The sequence below is a fragment of the Crocodylus siamensis genome, chromosome 10, assembly GCF_052110815.1.
Source record: "Crocodylus siamensis isolate JL-2025a chromosome 10, ASM5211081v1, whole genome shotgun sequence".
Classification (NCBI taxonomy): domain Eukaryota; kingdom Metazoa; phylum Chordata; order Crocodylia; family Crocodylidae; genus Crocodylus; species Crocodylus siamensis.
This window is the reverse complement of record NC_143404.1, coordinates 1,995,097-2,011,820: the sequence shown is the minus strand read 5'-3', so window position 1 is coordinate 2,011,820 and position 16,724 is coordinate 1,995,097. Positions and strand designations below refer to the sequence as shown.

At 46.2% G+C, this 16,724-nt stretch overlaps 1 protein-coding gene across 3 annotated transcripts in view; it reads left to right on the top strand.

Annotated features, from left to right (window-relative positions):
- The window catches only part of ITK (IL2 inducible T cell kinase), a 42,632-nt gene that overhangs the window by 2,404 nt on the left and 23,504 nt on the right, over positions 1–16,724 (top strand). For all 3 annotated transcript variants that reach the window (XM_090064474.1, XM_090064475.1, XM_090064473.1), the window contains exon 2: positions 16,270–16,374. In XM_090064474.1, the coding sequence (XP_089920600.1) occupies positions 16,270–16,374 (105 nt within the window). The remainder of the gene's footprint in view (positions 1–16,269; positions 16,375–16,724) is intronic.

Genomic DNA, 16,724 nt, shown 5'->3' with positions numbered 1-16,724 from the left:
TTAAACCTTGGAAATTTTTTGCAACTCCAAAATGATGCAGACAAGCTCCACAAGTCATGAAGATGGCATTACAATCTTTATGATCTTCATATTTTTCATATACAACATTTAAAATCATTTCAACTTCTTTTTTAGATTTAAAAAGCAACAATGAAAACAAAGTCTTAATAAGCTATTAAGTGCATTTAGTTGATGTTTATTTCAATTGCTTTAACTATGGATTATATTTACTGTGGTGCCCTACCATTAAACAAACCTGCTTATATTTACTCCTGTTTATATTTATAACGTATTTATTTCTTTTTTTATTTATAAACAGGAACCATATTTATCATCATAGGTTGACACTGTCAAGCGTCTTTGCAACCCTATTTTTTATCGTTGTGACCCCAAATAGGGTTGCGACCCCAAGATAGGGAGCATCTGGTAGAGGTTGAGGTTCACTGTCATCCTTGTCTAATCTTGGCCGATTTTCAAGCACTTTAGAGACTGGTTACTGGGCTTGACGGTTTGCTATATCTCAGCCTAAGGCAGGACTCAAAGTGCCAAGAAGTCCAACCAAGAACATAAGCACGCGCTTAGCTTCAGGCAAAACACTTCAGTCCCCCTTTCCACCGAACATGTATGTTGCCCCATTGGTTTCAATGGAGCACTTATGCTTAAGGTTAATCAATGCCTAGCCTTTTTTGCATATATTGTGGTGTAAAAGGACCTTCCAAAGACCAATTAAAGTTGTGCCACTTGCATGGAGGTGAAGACCCACGTCAAAGTACCATTTGGGGAGACGTCTGCAAACTATATCAATGCTAACAAAGCAGCTAGTGTCACAAAGGCAAATTTTTAAAATAATTGTCATGACATTTCCATTGCAGGGACAGAAAGCTCTATTCTTTCATTGGTCCAAAAGCGCAATTGACATTAACGCTAATGGCAGATATTTACATACATCATTAGGAGAATGAACCCAAAAATCACTAGCAACAATAAGCAGCTGTATTTGCCGCAATTCATTATACAGTGCACAATGCCAGGCTGTCTTAGCATAAAGCAGAGCCCTGATAATAGGCATGTGTTCAGCCCCCAACCCTACTGAAGTACATCATAAGCTTCTTTATTACAACATGCAAATCGCTTCCACAGGCAACTTTCTTTGTTGCTAAGGGCTGATCTTCCAGCTGTCTGTGCATGCGAGTAAGCGTGCACATGCAAGTCATCCTGCTGGTTCCTTGGAGCTACGTCGCTGAGCTAAGTTGTTCCCACCTAGAGACCAACCATGCGAACACACACACACGAGCTACTCTAGTCCTCTCACATGTGATGGGACTATACCCACGGTTAAGCTTACTGATGTGCAGGAATCCTGGTTTTCTCTGATAACCCCCCCCCCCCCCCCAATTTTCAGATTAAATCCACATTTTCCTGTGACCAAAATGAAACACCTCTATATGTGTGTGTGTGTGTGCGCGCGCGAGTGTGTGCGCGCATGTATATATATATTATACACACACACACACACACACACCCCTATATATTAGTGGTTTCATTTTAATCATGGAAAAATGTAACCCCAAATCCAAATCCATATTGTTCCATGATCAAAATGAAACAGCACTAGATACATAGATAGATAGATAGATAGCTATATCTATCTATCTATCTAAATATATCTATATCTATTTAGATAGATATAGATATATATAGCGATATCTATATCTATATATTAGTGGTGTTTCATTTTAATCACAGAAAAATTTGGATTTGGGGTTACTTTTTCAATCTGAAAATTGGGGATTTTTTTTTATCAGAGAAAACCAGGATCCTGCTGATGTGAGCAAACGTCTGCAGGGCTGAGACCTGAAGTTTGCATTATTGAGAAGGAAGCAAAGGTCTTGGGAAATGGTTCCTTAGGACTGCATTTTCAAAGGCATTTAGACATTTATAAATACTGAGAGGTGGCTGCCTGGGTTCAAAAGCACCTAGACAGCTGCATTCAATTCCTGCAGAGGGGATGGAGTTAAGCTCCTAAATAGATGTGGGAGGTTTGGGTCCCATGAAGAGCCTTGCTATGTGGGAAGAGCAATGGCCCAGTTGCTAGCATGTCAGCCTAGGCCTGGGTTCACATTCCTGTACTTTATGAATGGTCTTGGGGAAGTAGTTTAGTCTCCAAGCCTCACCTGGGGATGGGACTGCCTCCCATGGTGTTCCAGGGAGAAATGCTTTAAACTGAGCAAGTTGCTCTGCCCCTTATATTATTTTTGCAAGGATTTTGTTTCGTTCATTGATGGTCCTGGTATCACCCCAGCTATTAAAACAATACCGACCTAGCAGGGAAGATTTGAGATCCCTGCCTCAACTGCATCGTCATCGTCAACTCTCCACACCTCTCAGAAGCCAAATGGCACCAGTTGTCCCTTTCCTGGGCTCATTTTTCCAAGCCCTTTTCTATTCAGTTGTAATAATGCCACTTCAGCCAGCACCACACCAGGAAGCTTGCCCCGAATACTTTCAGCATCTATCCTTTGCTGTAGGGTTGCTAAGAAAGGCTGGTTCGGGTAGCCTATTTTCCAAATTCTCCATGTCCCAAATCCATCTCTCTCTCTTCCAGTAATGCTTGTAGTACTGTAGATAGTTGGAGCTCTTAATTGCTTATTCTATGAGGGCACATTACCTTGAATATCTGCACCCAGACATCTGCACATTGAAAGCTGTTCAGATTGCATTCTGGGGACTTGTTTTTTCCTAGGGACCTTAAGATGTAGCTTTGAGACTCCCATTTTGGTGTCCTGGCTAATCCCATTGGCTGTCCATACCATATTCGGGTTTTTTGAATTACAGTTCTTGCCTTTCTCGCAGCTCACAACAAATACGCAAGCATCGGTGTTAGGAATGATACAATCCAGACAAGTGACTTTTATTAGTAGCTTTGAAGGAAATAAATAAGTTTATTGGGAGACAAAAGAGGCTCAAGACTTTTGTCTTTGAAGAGTGAATGAGTCAGCATTGTCTGGCAAATTGTGAAAGACCGTGTTTTCCACTGTCCGTCCTCAACTCCATCTCCGAACCCACCATCTACCACTTCCATTCGGCCAATCTGTGGCCTACCAAAATCCATACACCTTCAAATAAGATGGGGACAAGCCGTGGCCTTGCCTGGCATGGATGGTCACATTAAACAAGACTGCTAGCTCCTGCGTTAGCTTTACTGAAGGTTATGCATTTTGACCCAAAATTCTAATTATTTGGATGATATGAACTCCTATTATTGGCTGCATTGATTTTCTAGCCAGGGAACTTTGGAAATCCACAACATGCAGATCAGCAGGCCATTGGCATACATTGCTTTTTTCTGTGATGATAGATGAAAATCAGGTCGGCAAAGGCTTGATTTCAGCAAAAGCGAACTGGTGGTCATAGGCTTGTTCTCCCTGCAATTTCTAAATCTATGTAAGATGAGTCATGGAAGGATTTCCCTGGGATGGAATAAACCAGCTTTGTGTCAGTTCTTGGGATCACTTTTTGCGGGGGAAATCACACTATATTCCCATTTCATTGCCCTCTCAATTTGCCTTGAGCAGTTCTGCACTGACGGGATCTTCACTGGGTCAGTTGTTGCTCTGTCATCTTCCAATCACTGCTTTAAGTTCATCCAGTAATGAATTTGCAGGAAACGCCCATGCTGTGCTATCATCCCCACCTTATCAAAGTTAAAGCTGATCCTTAGAGAGATTTATTAAAGATGTCACTGATATGTTCTGCCAATCTTTCTTTTCACTCCCCCAAGGTGGCAAGGATTTTCCCTTGCTCATCTCTTATTGGACTTTCCCAGCTGTGATGAAAACCACCGTAAAGTGGTTTGAGAAATCATTCTCCTGTCACTGCTGCCCTTTCTGCTTCCAATGCCCATCTATCTATCTATGCTCTTCTCCTCTTTGTGGCTGATGTTTTAGTGCTTTATCCTTATAAACCTCTTTAACAAATACTTTCCTGTGGCCTTACAGCATAGTGTAGACTTAATGTAGCCAGCTTTCTTTCTTTCTACAATACCCATAAAACCCTAACTTTGCAAAAGCCAAGTATTCTCTCTGCTCTATTAATAGCCTGTTTCTAGCTGTTTCCAATATCACTTCAGACTGTTTCCACCAACTAGAAAGCTCGCATGAAAGCCTAGACCCAACATTTGCAAACTTTGCTGATATGATCACTTATTTTCTTAACAACCAATTTATACATATATACAGGAACCTATACTTGCATAACTATTGCATGTTATCATGGGCATGATCTGAAAGGATGCCTCTATCAGTAGTAGTTGTGGCAGCTAAATGCAGGTGTTTGGTAGCATTGCGGGGGGCCATCACTTTCTAAAAAGAGGATTAGAAGGGTGGTGAATCACTGTTACCAAAGAGGGGGGGCAGTCTCCATCCTTGGAGGTTTTGAAGACCTGGCTACACAAAGCCTTGTCTGGGATGATGCAGTCGGGGCTGGTCCTGCTTGGAGCAGGGAGCTGGACTAGATGTGACCTCCTGAGGTCCCTTCCAGCCCTCGTTTTCTACTATTTGCAATGGTCTGTTGTATGCAGGTCAGTGGTTATTCTCTTTTACGGGATGCCGTGCAGTGCACAAAACGGTACATCGCAGGGAAAGGTACAAGAGAAAGGAAAAGAACGTCTCTGGTATGAAGCCTGTTTTTTCTCTGAATGCTTCCTTTTAACCTCAAAAGCCAACACCTTAGCACTGAAAGCTCTGGGCCTGATTTACTTGCATTGTGAACCTGTTATCCCCAAAGACTTACAAACCTACAGCAGCGCAGCAGCACATCAACTCGTTCCTGGGTGAGCGTGCACAGCTCAGAGTAGGTCTCACAGCTGCGCTGACCCTACTTTGGAGGATGTTTTCCCTCTTTGATGCAAATTCAGTGGAGCAATAACACCAGTTAAGGGAGGTTCAAGTACGGAGGACGTCTGGGGTGTGACCCCAGCAATGCCACGCCATTAATCCCTTGTAGGAATTTCACCCACCACGTTTGCAACAAATGGGAGATCTGGTAGCAGAAGGGCAATGGCACAAATACTGAGGGCACAGAGGATTGGCAAATAAAATATGTATTGTGCAGCACATGAGGACCCCCACCCTATTATTAACTACATTGTCATCTCCCATTCAGCCGAAAGAGTCACGTTCCAGCATAGCCTATTATTGATTCACCTTCTACACTTCAGTCAAGTGCTTATGTGTCTTCCCAACCAAACCAAACCAAGCATCCAGGAGGGTTTGGAGGGTGCTGCAGAGTCCTGAAGGGACAATATAGCAAAGAGCACCTGCTGTCTGCCACCCTCCTATCATGGTTACAGAGCTCAGTGCTTGCTGAAGGGGACTCCAGGGGCTTTCCCGGCCGAGGGGCTTCCAGGATGCTGGGAGAAGCAGGGATAAGGCAGCATTAGCAACACTCCCATGTTATGCCCCAGTTGTCCCAATCAGTCTCCCCATCCCTTCCTATTTCCAGGACCAGAAGAAACATCAGCATCAAGTCATTTGCAGCCACTTGCTTCACAATTTAAACAACCTGTGGATAGAACATGCCCAAGTCCCATGCCCCACTACATGCTTTAAGATATAAAGACTGGGCAAGAGTATAGCAAATACAGAAGGGGACAGAACAGCAGCTGAAATCATAATCCTAATATAAGTAGCCCTGACACGTCCTGGGGTTTACTCCAAATTCTTTTCTCTGGATGATTGCACGCGACACATACAGAAGTGTGAGCCCTCTCCGTTCTCCCTTCAGGTGTAAAATAAGCAGTCACGCACACGGATTAAAAAGTGAAAGCATAAGATGGAAATTAAAGGCAGAGTAACCAGAGTCCAATGAGAAATCCCAGTACTATCAATGGTATTTCTTCCACCTTTCTTTGAAGCTCTGGGTACTGGCCGTTCTTGGAGACAGGGTATTAGCCAGCATGGGTAATGTGTATGTTCCTAATAGGAAAGCTCATTTCCAAAGCGTGGCAAAACATTCAAGCCAGGGCGAATACCAGCAGGGTTTCTATCAATTCAGCTGTCACTGGTTTTTAATCCTCTGATAGCAGTAAGAGCCCACCGAGAGCAGCGGTAATAGATGGGACGTGCCCATCTCAATGCAATGTTCAAGGACGTGGATTTGATCAGAAACCCTGGGAAGCAGAATAGATGAAACAAGCTTTGTCATGACTGAATCACTGCAGCGACCGATCGTTGTCCGTCTCCGTCGTAATGCTACATGGCTCAGATGGAGGAGGTCCAGGCAAGCAGAAGCTAGCAGCAAGGGACCATAAGGTGCCGTCGGTTTGTATGCAGACGCTTGGCTCCAAATGAGGTCAGTGGAAGTCGGCCCATTGACTGTGGCAGGAGCTGGATTAGACCCAAAGGACATGACATCCGAGGGCAGTGATGCTTCAGTAATGAACGGATGCCATGTTCACCAAGCAAGCTTAAGGCAATTGGAGGCTTTTTTTCTTTCTCCTACCATTTTTTCTCTGTCTCCCTTCAATGTCCTGACTGATTAAGGTGCTTAAATGCATCCTTAACAACTGCCTAAACAGTCCTGCTGAGATGAATAGAGCCACTCGCACATATGAAATTAGCTGCAAGTTTATCTGCCTGGCCAAACTGCAGCCTTTCATCTGTTTTCTTCTCTCTGCCTTTTCCATGATGTGCAATGCAAACCAGTCATAATTCCTATGCACCAGAGCTGCTCCTTCGTTCAGTTCAAGGGGCTGATAAATGCAAGCCCTAGTTGCCTTTGGCTTTCACTAGAGCATTATCCTACAGCTAATTTTAACCCAAGAGAAGCCCAAAACCAAACCCCAGCTCTGAACACCCCTTCTTTCTGAGAAAGTCCAGCTCCAGGTCTGACTTTTGTGGGTTGGACCTTTTCCAGTGACATTGCCTGGCATTTTGTCATCCACTTGGTTTGCCAAGAGAGAAGAAATGTATTTGAAAGAACAAAAAAAGTCTTGAACTATTGTGCATGACTCTGGTACCTGGATCAGCATTCATAAGTTTGTCCTTGACTACGATGGTCCCTAGAAAAGCTCCCTTAAACTAAAGTAACCTGAACATGGATTTCCCCTCCTGGCCTGTGTCCGAACTGGCATGTACTAGGTGTAACAAGAAGGACGCAGGGAAGGATTTCTGACGCAGTGTTGCAGCCGTCCCCCTCGCTCCCTCCTTGCTCCATCATTTAAAGGGCCGTTTGGTGGTTTGGAGTCCACAGAATCACAGTCTCCCGTCTCAGCTACTTTCTGATCTTCGTTAGCACACAAAATCATTTTTCTTTTGCTGTGTGTTCTCCATTTATCCCACGGGACTTCCTCCTCCAACCCGGTCACATTCAGCTCTTCACAGGCTCCTAATTCCTAACAAAATTCCAAGAAAGGCGAGGAGAGTCCTTGCAAATATTACCCCTCGTAGGGCAGTTTCTGGGCTCCTCTCTGGTTCTGCCTCTTCTTTCAAAGGTGTTAGACCTGGGGGGTTTCCAGCTGCCCCTTAGTTGTCATCTCACTCAAGAAATCTCCAAGCAAGCAAAACTCAGCCTATTCACTCCATCCCGGAAGAGCACACACCAACTGATGAAGGGTACTTGTACCTGAAAACATGCAAAGAAGAATTTTTCCAACGATTTAAGTTGGTCTAGTAAAAGACATTAGATTTCCCCGAAGAACCTCGTCTGCCTTAGGTCTTGAAAGCACTGCCACAGATTAGTCTCTCTCTACCCCTCTGTATTAGAGCTTCATACTATTATATGACCATAGAAAATATTAATGAATAATATTAAGAGAAAATATTATTTCTCATGGGCTTAAGCATCTGAATATACCATGACAACAAGAAGAAAGAAGAACAAGGAAAGTAAGTATAGACGACACATTTCTGAATTTTTCTAAGAGGGGAGTCTGAGCTCTTTTTCTTCTGAGGATTAAGAGAGCACTGTGAGAGAGAGCTGGCTCTCCTTGCAAGAGTTTTCAAACCTGGCATGGATCTAGCTGGAAAAAAAAGGCTTTAAAAAAACAAAACAACCTCAGCCTTTATTTACTGCTCTGCTGCTCTCACAGAGCATGCACAGTCCCCAGAACAGCACTTGCCGCCTTGCTGTTGTGGCTGCCTAACCTTGATGCACAGGAATCAAACACAATGCGAAGTGCGGCTGAGCTCTGCAAGGCGACTGCGTTAAGCCGGCACCACCTAACTCCTGAGATCCGCTCCGCACGTGCCTTCACCCTTGCAGTTGCTTCCTTGGGTAGCAAATGTCACTGTTTTCTGGTCCTGACTCCCGTCAGCCTGGCAGTGCCAACTCAGCTAAGCAAGAAGGAGCTGACTTCCAGTCTTTCTACATGCATGATACACAGGGCTGTTTGCCAGGTGCCGTTGCTTTCATCCTGGGGTTACGTAGGTGTAACGCAAAATAGTCTGGCTGGCAGAACTGTGACTACACATCACTTCAGCTTGTCTTGAAGGGCCCCAACTGAGTTGGCAGCCTTGGCACTGAGAGCATGCACCTTCATGCTCAAAAGCAAAATGCCCTGGGAAACAATAGATGTGGTACCCACAGTTACGTTTCAGTGGCCTTTCTGGGGTAGAAGAGCATCGTAGCAGAGAAGCACCTACATAGCACGGGTAAAGTTCTTGCTTTATTCAAGTCAATGGCAAGACAGCCCTGGAGCAGACACTTAGAGGGCACCTCAATGATTTCACTGATGTGCAGGTGTCACTCCAGAAATGCCAGTTAATTAATTTAATTCATTCTTTCCAACTAGGTAAAAATCCGTTGAGCGCTGGCACTTGCTCTAGTTAATGTTTCACAGACTTTTGGGGCTTACAGTTCAACACCTAAAGCACTATGTCACATCTAATATATAAGGGTTGGCTGTTTTGATGATAAATAACACTACATTATATAAATGGGGCACGTCACATGGGGCTCTGCTCTGTCTTTGCGGCATGTGTGCAACGAACATTATCTCTGATGAGAGCTGCCCCTGGAAGTGAAGCTGGCAGACCTCCTCCACTTACGCTGCATTTTGGAGAGGAGAGGAAAGCAGGTGGAGACTGCTTCCTCTGCAGCTGTTGGAAGTGTTGCTGCCTGCTGCTGTTGCTAAATACCCAGTGCATTCCCATGTCTGCTGTAAAACTATGTCAGGTTCTCGCAGGTCACACACGCTCTGTGCTCTTGGAGCAAGGGTGCAAAGTGTCAGGGTTTTGCCTTTCTGGGCTCCCAGCGACTGCCTGCTGCATTTCAGAAAATAAATAAATAAATAAAATACAAGCTACCTTGGTTTCACCACTAGAAACCCACAGTGCAAAAGCCCCTTGCTTCTGCAGCAGCTGCTGTGTGCAAGCAGAGCAGCTGTTGCTGAAAGAAGGGACGAGAGACATGGATGCCTGGACCAGCACAGGGCCCTGGCACAGTGGAGAACCCTAATTCACCAGAAAGGCTAATTAAAGGTGACGTATTTGGACCCAGTGACCCTTTACGACACTCTCTGAGATTTAAACTCATCTCCTTAAAAACAGCATGGCAGGAGAGGCGGGTGGCTGAGCCTCACCCCTTTCGGTTCTCAGGTGCTTTGGCGAATCTTACCACTCCTGTTCACCCACCACCTCCCCCCAGTCCCAGGTTGCCAAAACCATCAGCTCGGGGCCAAGGGTGTTACTGCCACCCATCTTTGAGTCTGGTAGGATGCATGAAACACCCGACAGTGCCCCCAGCACCTCAGCTTCAGTGGTCTTCACTACTTAGGATGAGTCCACATGGGTCCCTGTCTTGTGTTAGCTTGAAATATTCATCCCTGCAGCCCCCCATCCCCTGCCTGTCTCCATTTTCCCTCCAGCTTCTATGGCCATTTAGCACTGCCCAAATCTTTGTAGTGACCTCCTCTTCCCCACTGCCTCTTTCCTGGGGGGAGCTATGCAAGAGGCTTTCTTCTCCCCAATCTCAGACTTATTTTTCAGCCCTGTGCTTTCCATTCTTCAGCTGCAAGCACCAGGAATCCCATCTCTAGCGCTGCTCAGTGAGACCAATGAGTCTTTAGACTAAATAACAATCTGGTAGGGTTTTTCTCAGCCTCACCAGATACTTAGGAGGACACTCTTCCAGCTTCAACAAGAGTGTGCTCTGGTCCTGGGATGAAACCATGAAGTAGAGGCTCCTAAAAGATGTTGAAGTGGGAGAGATGGTTCCCAAAGTGCCATGCAGTGGGGATGGGTGCAATAATGATTGCCGAATGCTATTTGGCCTTCCCTGCTGAAGGGAAAAGTGCCCATGAAAGGGGTGTTTGTTGTAGCCATGTTGGTCTAAGGACATGGACAGACAAGGTTCTTTGGGTAGATGTGATATATTTTATTAGACCCACTCAAATAGTTGGAAAAATTCTTCCTCGCAAGCTTTCGGGCACAAATACCCTTCTTCAGGCAGAGGAAGCGTCTGCAGTCTGGAGGGTGCTTGTAAAGCTTGCCAAGACATATTTTTCCAACCATTTTAGTGGGTCTAATAAAAGATATCACATTTACCCAAAGAACCTTGTCTGTCCATGAAAAGGACAGATTCTCCTGGTTTGGAAATGAAACCCCAAACCAAATCACAGGTCCTGGCTCTCTCTTGGCCTGTTGCAGAAGGACCCTGGTTTCCCAGGGTTGTAAAAATCCTTATGAGATTTATACACGGGGTAAAAGTTCCCCCTAACACATAGGAGTGAGGGGTATGGCCTCCGAATCAGAAATTCCTAGACCTCAAATGCTGGAGGCTGCAAGGGGGAGAGGAGCAGTGGGAAGAAACCCTGGTTAGATGCTAGTCACTCTGCCTTGCAGCATGTGCCCTCTGCCCCTGAGTGACACCAGGAGACTGGGCAAAAGGGACTATGGTCTGGCCCAGCAAAGGCAATTCTTATGTCCTTCTGCTAAAAGTTAAGCCAGTGCTTCAGCAAATTGGGGCCCACTGGTGGAAATGCCAAAGAGGGAATTAAAACTCAACAAATATCTCCTCTCCCCTGGAAACTCAATGTTGGATCCCATGAAATCCCATAGTCTCATTGACCCTAAGGGCACGGGCGTGACTGAGCATCTCTTCCATCACGTGTCTGCCGGGGAAGAACGAATCAATTAATCAATGGCCAGAGCTGTGCAGAGGCAGGAGAACCTGCTGTGGGGTAGCTGGAATATTGTAGATTAGGATTGTGATGGATTAGGTCCCTGGACTCATCTTGATTCAGTTCGGCTTGATCCATCCCTTACAGCCACAGTTCCCATTTGGCTATCAAGGAACAAAACCAGAGAAATAAATCTGGGCATATCCAGCTGCAAAGGGATAGATTTCACCTATGTACAGGGCCAGAGTGTAGCTTCTCTTGGCTAGACGTTTCAAAAGACATCATGGGCTGAGTTCAGCAAAGACACCGAACTAGTTAGAACAAACCAGTTCAAGTAGAGGGAGAGAGACAAAAAAAAACCAAACACAAAACCAAAACCAGATGACCATAAAAGATGCTTCCGAAGCCTTTAATTACAAAGTCAGCAGACTGAGAATAGCAAACAGAGTGCTGTGGCATTGCTTATCTCTAGCTGCCTGGCCCTTTTCTGGGGAGGAGTCTCTGAGGTTTTCTGAGCCACTTGAGAGAGGGTTTTTTCCCACCCCAAAATGGCACAGCTGCATTTGTGAGATTAGAGTGCATTCAGGCATCACACAGCCAGGGCTGCATTTAGCTTCCCGCCCCATTGCTTGATAATGCCTGGTTTGCAGGTGGTAGTTTCCAGCTGCTTATGCTGTTGCAGGGCTGTAATTGCCTTCTCTGGTTGCAAGGAGCCAGCGTGCCAATGACAGCATGCTGATGGGAGGTCAGCTGTAAAACGAGGGCTTGGCTTGTTGAAAAGTGATGCCAGTAAAGTGACATGGTGGGTGATAAGGATGAGAGAAAAGTGGGCTGCAGCTCCTTGCAAAGGCAGAAGTCGCCTTTTCTGAGAAATCGACCCAAACCGAAGAGCGAAGAGGAACATTGTGAAAGGCTGAAGGAAAGGTCACTTGTGGTTATGGCTTGGGACTTCAAAGGGATAAGATGAAGGAGGGTTTTGTGTCAGCAAAATTGAAGGTTTTTACAGGAAATCCCTGACTGAGTTTCTCCTGGAAAGGGGAGAAAGGCCCTGGGGCAGCACAAATGAAAGAGGCAGCTGCAGAGAGAGATGGAGGCAGCCGCGGGCAGGGCTGGGCAGGAAATGGGGGGACGTGGAATAATATAGACAGGAGATCAACGTGATTTGAAGGATATGTGTGAGGTGTGGCGTTACCGCACTGGTGAGCGAGGTTCTGGGCACCCAGCAGTGCCGCGCTGCGGCAGTTATACCCAAAAAGTGCTGTAATCAGGACAGAGCGATACTGGCTTTGTAATGCCTTGCTATGCATCCCCCCCGCCGCCCCCCCAAGCATCGTAAAGTTTGCCAGAAAAAGCTTAGGTTTGTTAGTATGACTGTTTGCAATCTAAGGACTTTGGGCTGGCTTGACTGGGTTCAGAAAATCACTCCAAGTCAAAACCCTGACCAAGAGAGCTAGGCAGGGAAAATCCCCCTAGAATAGACATATCTGGGTGATACAGTTGGTGGTGTCTCTGCTAGTTCTGCCAACCTTGACCAACCTTGACCAAGCTTGACCAGCTTTGGCCAAGCAAAGCCTACAGAGAATGATGCTATGCTGTTTCTAACCTCAGGACATCAACAGAACTTATTCCCGGGCAGTGAGACCAGAGTAAGGCCTACGCGTCTCTTAAATCCCATTGTCTTGAAGACATATCCTTTGACGTCATGGCCTTGTTCACAGGGACCAAGTCACCCTTTGTGATTAGCTGCAGTCTCAGCTCCAGGTAATTAGACCAGGTCAGTGGGTGAAAGCCAACAGCATGAGGAAGAGATAGAAAGGGACAGAAGTACAAAGAGTCTTCAGGTCTGTATGCCAAGAAGGCGACAGGGGCCGTGTGCTGCTTTTGAAAGATAAGAGTCTTTTGCACCTTGGGTGTTACTTATTACAACATCGCTGTCTTTGAAGTCATCTTGGCACAGAGCAGAGCTGGGAGAAAGCGACAGTGTTTAATCCCCGCTGAAGAAGAATCAAAACAGGAAACGAATTGGCCTCCAAGAGCAAGAGTGCATTTGCAGCAAGCCCTACAAAAGGCAGCGCTAGATAACAGGCCTCTGCGTGGGTCCTGCCCAGCGCACGCCGATGGGTTTCTGATCGGATGCATTAGGGGTGGTGCCTGCAGTTAGGCCCCGGATAGGGAGTGTGGTTTAATGATGGGATTGCTGCTAAAATGCAGCCATTTTTGCTTTCAAGGGGTTCCAGTATATTCTTGAAGACTCATTGGTTTCCCTTATTGAAGGCAATCTACCTGGTGTTTCTGGATGATATTGCATGCTGGAACTGGCCAGGAAAACCTTCCTGTGGCCTGTTTCGGGGAGGGGGGGGATATTTCAAAATTCCTTGCTATATATTTTTTGCTTCTTACACAAAAAGCTAAAGCCAAAACCTTCCCACCTCCTTGTTCTTTTTTTTAAAATGTATTTCAATAAAAACATTTTGTTTTTGGTAAAAGTTTCATAGATTTCATAGACATCAGGGCTGGAAGGGACCTTGGAAGATCATCGAGTCCAGCCCCTGCCCGAAGAGCAGGAAGTCAGCTGGGGTCACAGGATCCCAGCAAGATAAGCATCCAATTTGCTTTTGAAGGTGTTCAGTGTAGGTGCTTGAACCACCTCCGATGGCAGGCTGTTCCAGACCTTGGGGGCTCGAACAGTAAAGAAATTTTTCCTTATGTCCAGCCTGAAATGGTCCTATAGTAGTTTGTGACCATTTGACCTCATCATCCCTTGGGGCGCTCTGGTGAACAGACGTTCCCCCAGATCCTGGTGGTCACCCCTGATAAACTTATAGGTGGCCATCAGATCACCCCGAGCCTGCGCTTTTCCAGGCTAAAGAGTCCCATGGCTCTCAGCCTGTCATCGTAACGTGTTTTCCTGACCTCTGATCATGCGCGTGGCTCTCCTCTGGACTCTCTCAAGCTTCTCCACATCCTTTTTGAATTGTGGAGCCCAAAACTGGACGTAGGACTCCAGCTGCGGCCTCACCAAGGCCGAGTACAAGGGGAGAATGACGTCCCGGGATTTGCTCAAGAAGCATCTATGGATGCACGCCAGCATTTTGGTCGCTTTACTAGCTGCAGCATCGCATTGCAGGCTCATGTTCATCTTGTGGTCAATGATGACCCCCAAGTCTTTTTCTTCTGTAGTGCTAACCAACGTAGCACTGCCGAGCCTATAAGGGTGCTGCAGGTTTTTCCTCCCAAGGTGGAGAACCTTGCATTTTTCGGTGTTAAACACCATCAGGTTCTCGTCTGCCCATTTGCTGAGCATGTCCAGGTCAGCCTGGATCACCCGCCTATCTTCTGGTGTGGATGCTTTACCCCAAAGTTTGGTGTCATCGGTGAACTTGGCCAGTCCGCTTCTGACTCCAATGTCCACATCGTTAATGAAGATGTTGAACAATATGGGTCCAAGGACAGAGCCTTGGGAGACCCCACAGGTCACAAGACACCATGATGAGTGACTGCCATCCATTACAACCCTCTGGGTCTGACCACAGAGCCAATTCCCCAGCCAGCGGATCGTGACCCAAAGCCACAATTGGCCAGTTTCACCAAGAGGTGATCATGGGATACCAGATCAAAGGCTTTTTTGAAGTCGAGATATATGACATCAATCTCTTCTCCCTGGTCCGGGTGATAGGTCACCTGGTCATAAAAGGAAATGAGATTGGTCAAGCAAGACCTACCCACAACAAACCCGTGCTGGCTGTCCCTTAGGATGTTGGCCTCGGCCAGTCCATTAAGGATGGTCTCTTTAATAAACTTTTATAAGATCTTCCCCGGGATGGAAGTCAGGCTGATGGGTCTATAGTTAGCCGGATCCACTTTCCTCCCTTTCTTGAAGATCGGCACCACATTGGCCTTCTTCCAGTCTTCGGGCACTACACCAGAGCACCAGGAGTTTTCAAAGACCCGTGCCAGGGGCTGGGCTACGACGCTCGCCAGCTCCTTGAGTACCCTGGGGTGCAGATTGTCAGGGCCAGCTGACTTGAAGGTCTCCAGCTTCTCAAGGTGTTCCTTCACCAAGTCAGCATTGATGGAGGGTAGGGGATCTCCCTCACCTGGACCGCCCTGTCCCGTAGCAGGCATGGGCGTCCCATGGGACTGATGAAAGACCGATGCAAAGCACCCATTTAATAGGTTGGCTTTTTCCTGGGTGTCAGTTGTCAGTTGCTTCATCTGGTTCAGCAGGGGTCCAACATTGCCCTTGCTTTTCCTCCAGCTCCCCACATATCTGAAAAAGGACTTTTTGTTGCCCTTGATGCTTGAAGCTAGTTGGAGTTCAGTTGCAGCCTTGGCTTTCCTGGTTTGCTCCTTGCAGGACCGGACCAGGGCAGAGTAATCCTCTTTGGAGGTGAATCCCATCCTCCATCCTTTGTAGGCCTTTCTTTTTAGCCTCAGGAGGTCTGCTAGATCCCTGGAGAGCCAGGGGGGCTGCTGTGCCCTCTTGCTGCCTTTCCTCCAAGATGGAATCGAATTAGCTTGTGCATTGAGGATCACTCCCTTGAAGAGCAACCACCCTTCTTGAACTCCCCTCAGTGTCTGAAAAGCAACTTCCCTCCCCAGCTATTTACCAGATTGAAGGCAGACCAGGTTCTTTGGGTAAATCCAGACCATGTCATGACAAGAAATGTAAAACTTGCCAACATAAATCCACCACCCCCATAATACCTACACCTCATGCCAAAACCATCACTGGTCCTGGATCTTACACCTGCACCCCCATAAACCTAACCTACCAAATCCAAAACACTTACCCAAATTAGGACCATTTCTCAGTCTATACTTTTTCAGCATCAAAGCCAAACACTTTAACCAAACAAATCATTTTCCTGGAAATATTTTGGATTCGATGAAAAAGTCATTTTGTTCTGTTGAGGGGAGGGGAAATGTTTAACCAAATGTTTGAGCAAGTCTACAGCAAACACAATGGGAAGTTGCTAGACGAGTGCATAGCCTTTTAAATTCACAACGTGCTTTTCAAGGAGACAGGGCTGATGAAAGGCAATAACATATCTCCCACGAAGTTCACAGCTGGCTCTTGTCTTAGTCAATTGACCATGATCACAAGTCCGACTGAAATCACTAACTGAATGCTTTTCTTTGTCTTTTAGAAAAAGCGAACATTGAAGGGGTCCATTGAACTGTCCAGAATCAAATGTGTGGAAATTGTGAAAAGTGACATTATCATCCCCTGCCACTATAAATACCCTTTCCAGGTACGTCTTTGTAATGGTGATACCAGTCACAACATCCCTTGTCTTCCACTGTGTCAAAACACATGCACTCCTTAACTAGCTACAGTGCTACATAATAACAGGGAAATAAATTATGGGTGCAAAACATGGGATTAGACTAAGACTAAAATGAACTGGAGCATTGGAGGCAGCATCTGTCTCTCTACTCCCCAGAAAGTTTATGGCCAGAGGACACCATCATGTAATGTGACCTCCTGGATTCCACAGGCTGTCAAATTTAATCCAGTTGCTCCTGTCCTGAGCCCAATATGCTTTGTTGGACCAAAGGATCACAGTCCAGACAGTGACCAAAGGCCACTTTGGTGTTGCCC